This window comes from Carassius carassius, chromosome 9, assembly GCF_963082965.1.
Source record: "Carassius carassius chromosome 9, fCarCar2.1, whole genome shotgun sequence".
NCBI lineage: Eukaryota > Metazoa > Chordata > Actinopteri > Cypriniformes > Cyprinidae > Carassius > Carassius carassius.
Genome location: NC_081763.1, coordinates 20,114,186 through 20,127,096, shown reverse-complemented (window position 1 = coordinate 20,127,096; position 12,911 = coordinate 20,114,186). Strand labels below are relative to the sequence as shown.

The 12,911-nt window shown below is 43.6% G+C and overlaps 1 protein-coding gene across 14 annotated transcripts in view; it reads left to right on the top strand.

Annotated features, from left to right (window-relative positions):
• Positions 1–2,000: 2,000 nt before the first annotated feature.
• The window catches only part of LOC132149235 (voltage-dependent P/Q-type calcium channel subunit alpha-1A-like), a 98,438-nt gene continuing 87,527 nt past the window's right edge, over positions 2,001–12,911 (top strand). For 5 of the 14 annotated variants that reach the window (XM_059558284.1, XM_059558283.1, XM_059558290.1 and 2 more), the window contains exons 1-2: positions 2,006–2,563; positions 3,403–3,669. In XM_059558284.1, the coding sequence (XP_059414267.1) occupies positions 2,409–2,563; positions 3,403–3,669 (422 nt within the window). In that variant the 5' untranslated portion in view covers positions 2,006–2,408. Of the gene's footprint in view, positions 2,564–3,402; positions 3,670–12,911 lie in introns of all 14 variants that reach the window. The other 9 variants (XM_059558296.1, XM_059558291.1, XM_059558294.1 and 6 more) reach the window with 5 other exon arrangements.

Here is a 12,911-nt window from a genome sequence, read left to right as displayed (position 1 = left end):
AATGTTCTGTTCTGAAAGATGTTTACATTGCAGTTGTTGCATGTTTATATTTTGTATAACCTGGTTATTTGTTATATTTAGTTCAGGAATAAGATCCATGGTTGTGTGCAATGTTTCAGAACCATGGACAGCTGCTTTGACGTGCGACTGAGTGTCGTTTCTGTCGTTGGCTCGGTGCTCTTGCATAAGGTTGAGGTGTCATTAATGCAAACGCCCAAACCAAAGGCTGAGAAGGGGTTTAAATAGTAGGCTACAATTGTCAAACAGATTTAGTTCTAATAGATTTTGGTTATTGTTTAAGTTTTAGTTGGGTTTCAAATAGCGTTTCAAAAACAACAAAAGTTTGACTATAAATGATTCAGAACCGCTTACTTTTACCTTGCGCAAAATGAGATTTCGCGTATGTCTTAGGAAGTAACCGTTCGCTGCTTTGCTTTAAAACGTATAAGTTAGGCCTATCTGCAATATTACTTTATAATAGATTTACAATCACAAACTTAAACAGTGTGCAGCTCGAAAATTACACAGAAATTACTCCATAACGTATGTTTACAAGCCCTTCTCTGACTGTGCAGAGAGAGGCTCGAGACGATCGTCTGTCAGTCGCTGTGGATCTGTGGATCTGTTGACTGAAGCCTGGAGGCTGGTGTCTGGTGTCTGTTTGAGCTCTAGACCCTGGGCTCTTCCGGTCTGACGCTAAACGCATCACACACGGTTGATCACACGCGTGCTGGTTCAGATCGTGAACAGCATGCTGCACAGGATCAAGAGATGAACAGAGATCCAGAGGACAATTCCCCCCCCCCTGAAGTTATAATTATTTCGCAGCGGTAGAAGCTATAGGCCATGTGATATTGTGGTACTTCTTAATGTGTTTTCAGGGGGAGTTTAGCAGTAAGGTGGACAGGGATATAAATGATTAAAACTACACTTGGGAGAGAGGCGCTGTCCGCCGTACCACGACTGCGTCCACTTGTTTTAGACACTGGGATGGGATGGGGCATTTAGTAGTACCAGTTCTGTATGTCCTCCTCTGTTTACTGCTTCGCGTGTTAGGCTATCTGATAGGTGGGCACTGTTAAGGTCGCGCGGGTCTAATGATTTTTGCCACAAACAGCCGCCTTCTAAAGTATTGTTCTTGCTTTATTCACTCTCAACCCCCTTTTTCAAACACATCACATGGCTAATGTACATTTTAAATTGGTGATTCATTCTGTGTTTGTTTCATTTTTTAAATTTTCATCTTTTTATTAGCTATTACTTAAAATAATATCAATAGCCTACAATCTTTTTTAACAAGTAAAAAGAGTCGCCCACATTGGATTGTTTATGTTTATGTATTTTTATGTTAGGTGTTACCCTGATAGTAAAACAGTCTTTGGAGGGAATAATTTGGACGAACTTATAATCGTCGTGTGGCTTTCCATTATGCTTCACGTTATTCTATCTTTTACAGTAGGCCTATGTCAAGTGACATGGTAGGTATTAACATTAATTAGCGAACATATAGACCACCAAGAGTTTGTATAAAATATACAGTCACCAAAAATGCCATCCCCGTATGCTTGTAACATCGTTATCTAAGTATTTTACACCATTTTTCTGTAAGGTGGGCTACATGTTACAGGTTTCATAGACTTTTTGACTATTGTTGGAAAATGGGATGGGTTGGATGAAAGAGTTGTCAACTGCACTGATGGGAAATTTCCTTCGATTAATTCCGAAATGTCTGCGTCTAAGAATAGCCTGTGGGTCCTCGCCCTGCGTGCCCTCGCAAAGCGGAGCCGTTCCCGAGAGACGCGCGTTTGAATGCGCAGCTGTCTCCCAGCGCGCACATCCCGACCACTGGCACAAACAGCCATAACCTGGCAACGCGCTGTCAGTTTGTTACGTTCGTTATCTCTAAAACTGCACAACCCCTCTGTGTCGTATATGAACAAGCCGACAGGACTTCCATGCGGTAAACGCAGGTGAGCGGAGACTGAGAACACATTCAGTAGGGACTGAAGGTAGCCTACACTGGAGTTAGAAGAATAAATTAATCAGTGGGGTGCGTGCGCCTTGCGTCATGTGCTGCAAGAAGAACTGGCCAAAGCGCTGAATTGATCAGCGGCTCATTATAGCTTAGCTTGCCAGCTGATCGGGCTAACTGTTTCGTTCGGCTCGTGTTTCACAAGCTGATATCCTGCGAGCCCCCACCCCACATTCGTCCTCAGCTGCCTCCTCCCCCTCTTTTTTTCCTCAGGGGCGCTTGACGGAGAGTAACGAGGCTAACAGACAGCTCAACATTGGCAGAATTAAGGAATAGAGGGATCTGAGTGTTCTCACGAACGGATTGCCCTTACATTCGGTGAAGATGAACAGATCCAGGGCGGCCCAGAGCCCAGTGCAGGGGAACAGAAGCGGCGATGGGAACACAGAGATGTCGCCGCTGTCCCCTCGCGATTGATGCTTCTACTTTCTGTCACTGTGTGCTCCTTCATAGGATTTTATCACGGTTGGATTGGTTCTTTTGCACTGTAATGCCGGTGATGGGTCTTGCGAAAAGGATGACACCTTACCAGTGAGCCACACACACACACACAAAAATCAATCTATACTTGTGATGATCTGTTTTTGCATCCGAATAATTAGGCTACCTGTGTCGTAAAGAAGAGGAAAACAGAATGTACATCGGTTATCGCACATTTCTGTAGCTGAGATGCAAAGACATGCGAGTAAACGTGATCGCGAAGTGACCGAAGGCAGATTATAGCTACACCGTGCCAAATATTGCGGATGTTGCGAAATAAATAAATAATCACAACATTATCATATTTCCCCATTTTAAATAGGTTGCTGTAATCATCACAACGTACAGTTAAAACTGAACTCAAACGATTATTTTAAATGTTTTCATTTTGGTTCACTTGGTTATCACACCTAGATCGTATAAACGATTGTAGCTATGATAACTGCAATCTGAATTTTAAAGGAGAAGCACTGGAGTGAAAACAGTTCTGGGAAATATGAGGATGGAGCCACAGAAAACGAGAGATTTACCCAAGAATTACATGGCCGTGGAAATATGTTGATTTTGGACATAAAACGAGATGACGATGGACCATTTTGTGTGTTTGAAGTGGGCAACGAACCTGTGAACTATAAAATATAAGGCACGATTTTATTTATTTATTTATTTCAAATTTTATTTGTTTTTTGTTTGTTTTATTCTTTGTTTGTTTAAAATCTTACCATCGTCTCCTGGAGCGCAACATCACATTAAAGGCATGAAGACAAATGTGTACTCCAGTTATACACGTATGAAGTTCTGAAGCAGATGGGATGTAATGTGGTGTGGTCGCGTTGAATATTCGTCCCCTTTTTTCCTGCTTGCTGAAGACTGCCATTTGGTGTCTATAGAATGGCTCGGTTCGAAAACGAGGTGCCGTCCAGGTATGGCGGAGGCCCGGGACACGCTCAAGGGGGCCCCGGCCGCGGCGGTAGCAGACAGGGGGGCCCGCCGGGTCAGAGAATGTACAAGCAGTCAATGGCCCAGCGAGCCAGAACTATGGCCCTCTACAACCCCATACCAGTGCGGCAAAACTGCTTCACTGTCAACCGATCTCTGTTCATCTTCAGTGAGGACAACTTTGTGAGAAAATACGCCAAAAAGATCACCGAATGGCCATATCCTTTTAACCCCCCTCAGTGAGTACCCTGAGGCCTCCAGATGCAGGTAGGCTATAGTGCACTTGAGTGTGGCAATATGTAAGGTCACCTGAAAATGTCTTAAAACACGAATCAGGTTACTGCTGGGTTAATGAAAGTTTTGAAGAAAAACGCGAGCAAGCTGGTGATTTGATGGCAGACGTTTCATTAGAATATTTTCAGGCGTTCATTTGTCAAGTTATTTCGGTGGCAAAATGAATCTAGTCTATAGGCTATCTGGTGTGTGCTCGGTGTGTTACGTACGCCCGTGAGGTGAGCGGTGCTGTGTGACGATAACGGGCGGCGCTGTGGCTCGCGGAGGCTTGCTGATGTCAGCATGGGCAGTCTCTCAGCTCGGTCTCATTCGAGAGAAAGCGATGGTGAAAAGAGGAGGTGAGGGGAGGGGGAAAGCCACCATTTCCCATATTCTAAGAGCTACTGGAGAATACGAGATATATGCACTTGCATCTTTCATAGTGCACCTAATAAACCTTATATTTGAAGACAAAAAGAGAGATGAGAATAGAGAGAATTGGAAATTGTTAAATCAGTATCACAAGGCCGCAGATAATCACATCAGTGCTGATGTTAAATACAGCGTGACCATGACATTGTTTTTGCATTTCAGACAAAATTTGGCTAGTTACCTCATTGGTTTATGGCAACAAAATGTTCAGAAAATAAAGCAGCACACAGATTGAAAGCTTTTCTGGAATGGTGTATTTGAGTGGAGAAGAGCGACATAGAGTTGGCTACTTCTAAAATCGCATGCTGTTAGAATATATATTGCATTTGATGAAGAATTTACTTATTCAGTGTTAAATAACTAATAATAAATGTTGGTTTTAAACATTTTATAAGTGTGCAACCATTGAGCAGATACATTGAATCATGTATTTTTGACTTGGCATGTCATGAAAAGACCATGTTTCACCTTTAATGGTTTACTGAAGCTTAGTGTTTTATATAAACAAATCTTTAGCTGCAGAAAAAAAGGCAGACTCCAGAAGTTCACTCTCTGCCTTTTCTTATAGACCTCTAAGCATTTAAAATCATTAAATGTGCACAGAATCGCACCCACACACACTTCTCTTTTGACACTGTATTTTGATCTGCCAGAGCTTTCAGTGGCCTGAAAGCCTCTCTTTCCATTAGCCTCATTCTTCTGATTTATCTCATGTAAACATCTAATGAGGCCTTGTGATTATGAATTGCAGAAGTATGAAAGAATGTGTCACATGATTAGATGAAATGTTAAACTCAGTTTATGGTTGCCAAACATTGAAACCATTCTTTCACCTTCTTTACAGAGATAATGAAAGTCTAAAAAGACATTTGCGATTCCTACATTGTCTCAGCCTCTCTACTCTTATGGGCCGTCTGTCTCTCTGCACTGTAAATGGAATGTAACCTTATACCTGTGTTTTCTATTTTAGTTTCATTGACGACTATGAAACTGTAGCCCATATGGAGTGCAAAAAGATATGCGCATCTGCCCAAAGAGACCCTAAATATGTGTTCAGTTCTCTCTCAAAAAAGTCAAGAAATGTAATTTTATTAAGGAAACATGTTTGTTCCTTTGGTCTCCTTGAAGTAAGAGAGGCACATGAATGTTTTCAACCACAAATAAGTCGATTGAAAGTTTTGAACTCAACCATCAAGTCTAGTTTTCCACCCAAGAATGACAGATAGAAAATAATGAGAAATGAATAATATAAAATGCACTGTGCTATAAACAGATGAGTTGAAGGAGAAGGCAGAAAGAGTGGTAGAGTGAACACCAGAGGGAGACAGACTGATAGAAAGACGTTGTCGTGAGTCGTGAGCAGTTTCTTCCATGTGTAGAGACAAGTCTGCGGAATTTGAATTATTTATTCTCCTTTTTCTTTCCCTTTCTCTCTAAATTCCTCCTCCTCTACTGTTGATGATCAATGCCAGCACTAGAATCAAGCTAGTTTTGTGTATTAGCAGGTGCTGACAGATCCAGGTCTACCAATAGTGTTTCAGTGTTTCAAAGAATTATGGTACAATCTGGTATGTACACACTAAATTACATGTTTTCTGACATATCAAACCTATTTTTTCTTTATCACATGTATGTCTCTTGCTCTCCCCTGTTTCGAGGTTCCTGTCAGGCTAAAAATAACAGTGGTGGACTGAAAGAGCGCTTGTCAATGGCATGTTCTCCTTTCCTCCCGCTCTTCTGCCCCCTTGGAGCCAGTCCTCTGTTGTAAGCATACAGATGGGCCACAGACACAAATGTAAAGTGGTTATGTATTATGTGTACAGGCTGGATTGTAGTATTGATTTTTACATTTTTATTCATTTAGCTGACGCTTTTATCCAAAGTGACTTACAATTGCTATATATGTCAGAGGTCGCATGCCTCTGGAGCAACTAGAGGTTAAGTGTCTTGCTCAGGGACACATTGGTGTCTCACAGTGGATTCGAACCCGGGTCTCTCACACCAAAGGCATGTGTCTTATCCACTGCGCCAACACCATACTTCTGCCAAGAAGTATTGATACTTCTTGGCAGTTCATGTTTACGTAACACTTTATAATAACTTACATCTGATGTGTTTTCGTAGTTGTATATTTGCACAGATGTATTTGACACATCCACTGATTGGCTTCGAGCTGAATAATACATTTTGTGTAATTGTTTGTCCGAATTGAACTATGGCTTAATCCTGGCTTAACCTAAGCCCTGTCTGTGAAAGCAGGCCTAAGTGTTATTTACAAGGTTGAAGTGGCCAACATACAGGTGTGAAACACAAACACATCGTTGACATTGTTGTTCATTATTTATTATTATTATACTTTTTTTTATGTAGACTATATGTAGGTTTATTATAGTTAACTTAAACCAAAACCATACAAATTTCTATTAATATAAAAAAATATTAAAATAAAATAAAATTTTTATATAGCTGCCAAGGAAACATTTTTAATTTTAATTTAGTTTAACTTGATGTACTAAAACAATATAAACTATACAGACATATTTAAAAGAAAATGTTAATAATGACAAATGCACAAGTATTTATATATCTGGATATACACGTGCTGTCAGGATCCTGCCCTGACAGTCCTGTCCATCTTGTCTCTGTTCCATGTTTCTTTGTTTGTTTTGTGTCTAAGCACATGGTTCTGTCTTTGTTCGTGTCTGCCACGTGCTCCCCTTGTCCCACCTCCTTGTTACACCTGGTCACGCCCCCTTGTTTAGCCCTTGTCTGCTTGATTGTTTTCACCTGATCCTCATGTGTACTGCTCTATATATCGGGTTCTCTTTCCTTGTGTCTCTGCTGGTTCGTTTTTGGTGTTTACCTGTTTCTTGGGCCAGAATTTATCCTTTTGATCTTGCTCAAGTTGTTTTTGATCTCTTGTCTAGTTATTCTATATCCTCGGTTCCTTTTTGGCCTTTTAGTTCTATTTAGTTCTTGTTTTTTGATTGTGCACATCCTAATCTAGTTTTTGTTTTATTTTTATTTTTGATTTAGGGTTTCATTTACTCAGTTTGAGAGTGCAGTTCCTTTTTGGATCCTGGCTTTTTGTTTTTAAACTGATTTATTTCTTTGGATAGTTTTGGTTATTTTGCCTTTTGTTCACTCTTTGTTTTCTATTGTCTGTGTGTCGTTTTGAGTCTAGTCTTGTTTTCGTGTATTGTCCTGTCTTGCCCCCACTCAGATTTCCTGGCCACTGAACCCCACTGCCTGGAAGCAGCTCACCTCTCTCACGTGTCAAGTCTCATAAGTTTCTACCTGGCGACTAGACTGGTGACATTTGAGTTTCACTTGAAGCTACGGGTTTCCTGTGTCTGCCTGGCCCTTCCTCTGGAGCTGCCTCTGTGCTCGAGCCCGTGGTCATCTCGGACTGTCTCTGTGGTCATCCCTCCTGCCCGTATTGTCTGCCCTGCCCATCTGTTTGAACGGTTTCACTGCAAATACCCCCAGCTGTTCCAGTCTACGTTTTGTTAAGAAAATACCCTCGTCTGCTCATTCTGCATTTGGGTCCCATTTCTTGCAGATCCCCGACAGAACGAACCAGCCATCTCGGGACCCAGCAATGAGCATCCGTATTGTTCCTCCCAGTACCGCTAAGGGGAGACTGGCACTCCAACAGGCAGTGGCATCGCTCCGCCAGCAGGGGCGGGAGGTTGTTTCATTTGCCCAGTTTTTCTGGACCATGGCAAGGGGCTTGGAGTATCCGGACTCCACTCTAAAGGAGGCGTTTAATCTCTGCTTGGATGATCCCCTACCACAATGGGAGATGGAGCAACTAAGAGGCATAGATTATTGGACATTTTCTAAATATTTGCACCATCGTAAGGACTGGCAGATTCTTACACCCCCAGAGTCCGCCTGCAGGGACCATGCCACCTTCCCTCCCATGCCGAGTCAAATTCAAGACCCTATTCCGTCTCCTACGTTGAAGCGTAGACTGAGGAGGAAGAGAGCTGCCCAGAACGCTGCATCAGTAGCAGAGCCAGTTAGATCTGCCCTTGCCACGCCAGAGCCGGTCGTGCCCACGCCAGAGCCGGTCATGCCCACGCCAGTCAGTCTAGAGCCGGTCGTGCCCACGCCAGTCAGTCCAAAGTTGATTCAAAGTGTTGAAATCACCCCAGAAGCTGAAAGTCATGCACATTTGAGCCCTTAAAGATTTAAGAAGAGGAGGGCACCCATTGTGCAGCCAAACGCTCTTCTTTCAGAGGTCCCAAGCACACTGCGCCAAGAGGGCCTGAGTCCAGAGTTTGCCCGTCCATTGACCCGGGAGGGTCCTAGTCCGGTGCCCCAGAGTCCAATGGTTCCAAAGGACCTGATTCTGATGGTCCCTCCTCCAGTGGTCCAGGAGGACCAGAATCGGTTGGTCCTGTATTCAGTGGGTCCAGAGGTATACAGTCTGGAACAAATCCCCAAGTCTGTCCAGTCTTCTCCAGTCATTCCAGAGCCAGATTGCAGAGACCAACCTGCTCCCTTACCCTTACGGAGTCAAGTCCCAGATCATCTTCCGACTCCAAGGAAGTATAGGGCAAGAAGGAAGAGCGCAGTCCAGAATGCTGCATCTGTCTCAGAGTCAGTGAAGTCTGCTCCAGTTATTCCAGTGTTAATCTAGCCAGCCACAGGCATTCCAGAGCCAATTCAGTCCGCCCCAGACATTCCAGAGCCAATCAAGTCAGATCCTGCTGTTTCAAAGTTAGTAAAGAAGGGGCCTTTCATCCCAGAGGTGGCCAAGTCAGCAACCAAAATTAAGGTGGTTAAGTTAAATGCAGCCAATAACGCACTGCTGTGACCCCAGAAGCCAAATCAAATGAGGGCCTGTGTTGTGCAGTTCGACATTCCCTCCCAGGAGGTCGCTAGTCCTCTGGTCCAGGAGGGCCTAAGCCATGAGACCCCAAGTCCAGACGTCCAGGATTTCTCAAGTCAGGATGCCCTACCTCCAGGGGTCTTGGAAGACCAGATTCAGAATGTCCCTAGTCCTGTTATCCAGGCGGACCCTAGTCAGGTGGTCCAATATCCAGTGGTCCCAGAAGTATGTAACCTGGTGGAACCACACCCTAAGATGCCCACTTCACCAGTTGTCTCTCCCCCAGAGAAGGAATCTGTGACTGTCTATGTAACTTCACCTGAACCACCAGTTAATCCTGTCATGCCCAAGAAGGGCAATCATATAAGTCATGTCATGTTCCCAGAGTTTGCTGTTGAGATGGCACCCCCTGAGCCCGTGTCAAATCCAACCTCTGAGCCCATTCCAGTGTCTGTGCCAGCCCCAGAGTCTGCGCCGGTCCAGGAGCCTCTAGAATCCAACACTGCAGCCCAGGAGGGCTCGTCAGAGTCGAGCCCAGTACCTGTCCTTACAGCCCAGGAGGGTACGCCAGAGTCCAGCCCAATGGCTGTCTCCGAAGCCCTGGAGAGTGCTTCCAAGTCCGTATCGGAATCCATTCTTGCATCTCCGGAACGATTTTCCCAAGGATGCACCCTCTCTGCCCATGTGGCCATGGCACCTGAGTTTGTCCCAAGGCCCTTCACGCATCAAGAGTTGGCCCCAGAGGCCATAAAGGCTACTTCCAAGGTTCCTCCAGTAAAACAAGTCCACCTCCCTAGAAGGACCACCAACAAGATCCCTATCCCACCCACCCTATTAGCTAGTCCTTTTGGATCCCATAAGCCAGAACCTCCCTGGTCCACCTCAAACTGTTCCCCAGGATTATTTTCCTCCCTCCCAGTCCCACCCCTTAGGTTTCATGGCTATCCTGGAGTTCCAAGCTTTGTTCCCAAACCACCCCCCCAGTTGGTATCTCCCTGTACTGTTTTGCCCAGTGTGGACGCCTGGGGGTGTCCGTTGGGGGGAGGGTACTGTCAGGATCCTGCCCTGACAGTCCTGTCCATCTTGTCTCTGTTCCATGTTTCTTTGTTTGTTTTGTGTCTAAGCACATGGTTCGGTCTTTGTTAGTGTCTTCCACGTGCTCCCCTTGTCCCGCCTCCTTGTTACACCTGGTCATGCCCCCTTGTTTAGCCCTTGTCTGCTTGATTGTTTTCACCTGATCCTCATGTGTACTGCTCTATATATCGGGTTCTCTTTCCTTGTGTCTCTGCTGGTTCATTTTTGGTGTTTACCTGTTTCTTGGGCCAGAATTTATCCTTTTTGATCTTGCTCAAGTTGTTTTTGATCTCTTGTCTAGTTATTCTATATCCTCCGGTTCCTTTTTGGCCTTTTAGTTCTATCTAGTTTTTGTTTTTTGATTGTGCACATCCTAATCTAGTTTTTGTTTTTTCTCTTTTTGATTTAGGGTTTCATTTACTCCGTTTGAGAGTGCAGTTCCTTTTTGGATCCAGGCTTTTTGATTTTAAACTGATTTTATTTCTTTGGATAGTTTTGGTTATTTTGCCTTTTGTTCACTCTTTGTTTTCTATTGTCTGCGTGTCGTTTTGAGTCTAGTCTTGTTTTCGTGTATTGTCCTGTCTTGCCCCCACTCAGATTTCCTGGCCACTGAACCCCACTGCCTGGAAGCAGCTCACCTCTCTCATGTGTCAAGTCTCATAAGTCTCTACCTGGCGACTAGACTGGTGACATTTGAGTTTCACTTGAAGCTACGGGTTTCCTGTGTCTGCCTGGCCCTTCCTCTGGAGCTGCCTCCTCTGTGCTCGAGCCCGTGGTCATCTCGGACTGTCTCTGTGGTCATCCCTCCTGCCCGTATTGTCTGCCCTGCCCATCTGTTTGAACTGTTTTACTGCAAATTCTCCCAGCTGTTCCAGTCTACGTTTTTTTTTTTAATAAAATACCCTTGTCTGCTCATTCTGCATTTGGGTCCCATTTCTTGCAGATCCCTGACACGTGCAATCAAATGTGAAAGAGATTCTGAGAATTGAAAAGTCTTTAAAGAAAAGTTTTTAAAAAGGTTAGAGACACTGACTTAAAGATGTCAGGATGTCCGTGTCTAAACGATTTAGGATGGAGGCATACAGATGGACACACCTTAATGCAAACATATCACAAGGCTACAGTAAGCATACGGTTTTCAGTTAAACATTGGTTGGTTGATTTTTGGCTTCAATGGACACTTCAGCTCTTCTCCCCTGGTTCACAGCATCACAACATGTTCCTCTTTGTCTCAACAGTGGGTATGATGGGATATGACTGGATGATAGGATTGTCTTGTCATCTTAGATCCCTTCTTTCAGTGGGCATCAGGGAGTTAAATGTGTCATCCTAGATTCATTCACACAACTGTCTCTGTCTCTGCCACTCACTCCCTCTCTCACCCTCTCTTTCGGTCTCAGTTTATAGCCGTGATTGTAAAAGATATACATTTATATATAAATATGTGTGTGTTTTTAGGTTGTGTTGGACCATTGTTGCATTAAACTGCCCACATTTTGGTTTTGAATTTTCACATAAAGGTGGAAATGTGTATTTAGAAGGTGTGCAACAACATTTCTGAAAATTAAAGTGGCATTTAAGTCATGTTTAGGCATGAGACCTGTTTGCAGATTATAAGAGCACAAGTCTTGTTTCAGCTAAGCAGTGTGTGTATGTACATGTTTGTGTTTGCCTTCCAGGCCTAATCTGCTGGTTTCATTCCTCCTAATGTCTGGGTCTAAATGAGTGTAGTCATCCGTAAAGTTGCAGCCCAATGCTGCTCAGCTGCTGCTGCAGATGAGGCTACAAAGCCCAGTTATTGACACACTCTCACTTGTCCATATGCACAAGGCTGTAATCTAGAGAAATCTAGATCTTTTAACCTGTCTGCCTTGGGTGTGCCTCACAGTCCTGAAAATTGGAGCTGTGGGCTCTTTGATCACCCCCTGGTGGATGGCTGCAGTACAGCTCATAAACCCCACCCTCTCCATGTAAACAAATTGACTTGAGTCAAAATGAAAATAAGAAAAGAAAATACACTTCCAATACAATTTTCCGAAATATGGTCATGGTCATTTAAGGTAGTTGTTATCACGCTGTTGTTCAATTGTTCGTTTTTGTGATAAGTTTGATTTTAGCTAGCAACTTGATGATATAAAAACATGGTGTGTCTTTTATGGTTGATTGGGTCTGCAGGAGTTTGGGCAAGAGTTTGATACCGCGCCTCCACCTCATGACAGTACTGCGCAGACTCTGGCTCTAAACAAATCTCTACTGCGCATACTCTGGCTCCAAATGATGTGATTTATCAAGATGGCAGCGGCCATACTGAGATGCTTTGGCCTCACTTTTCTATAGTGGAAGGAAGTGGAGACGCGTCATCCATCTTTTTTTTTACAGTCTATGGCAGGGATCAGCAACCTTTTCGGCATGACGTGCCATTTTTTATTTTTATGGTTAACCACTGTGCCAAGTGTGCACAGCCCCCCCCCCCCCCACACCCCGATATAATTCTGTATTTAAACGGTACATACACAATTTTTTATTATACGATAAAAAAAGTTTTTTTAACGTATAATCAACGTTAATGCACTGCTTTAATTGATGAACGTGCACACACAGACACACACACAACACACACCACTCGCACACAGAGATCTGAGATCGTGCTGTGCAAAAAGTAGCATTCAGAAGCTCATAAACCTATGAGTGTTGTCACGCTACTTTTATTAATCGATACTGAATCGCTACATTATATTTCTCAACAACAAAGGGGCAAAATCGCTTCATTGTCTGCAGAGAGAGACAATTTACCTTTATTTTTTCTTTCTCTCAAAATGGCCATATTTCAGAAAATTTTTC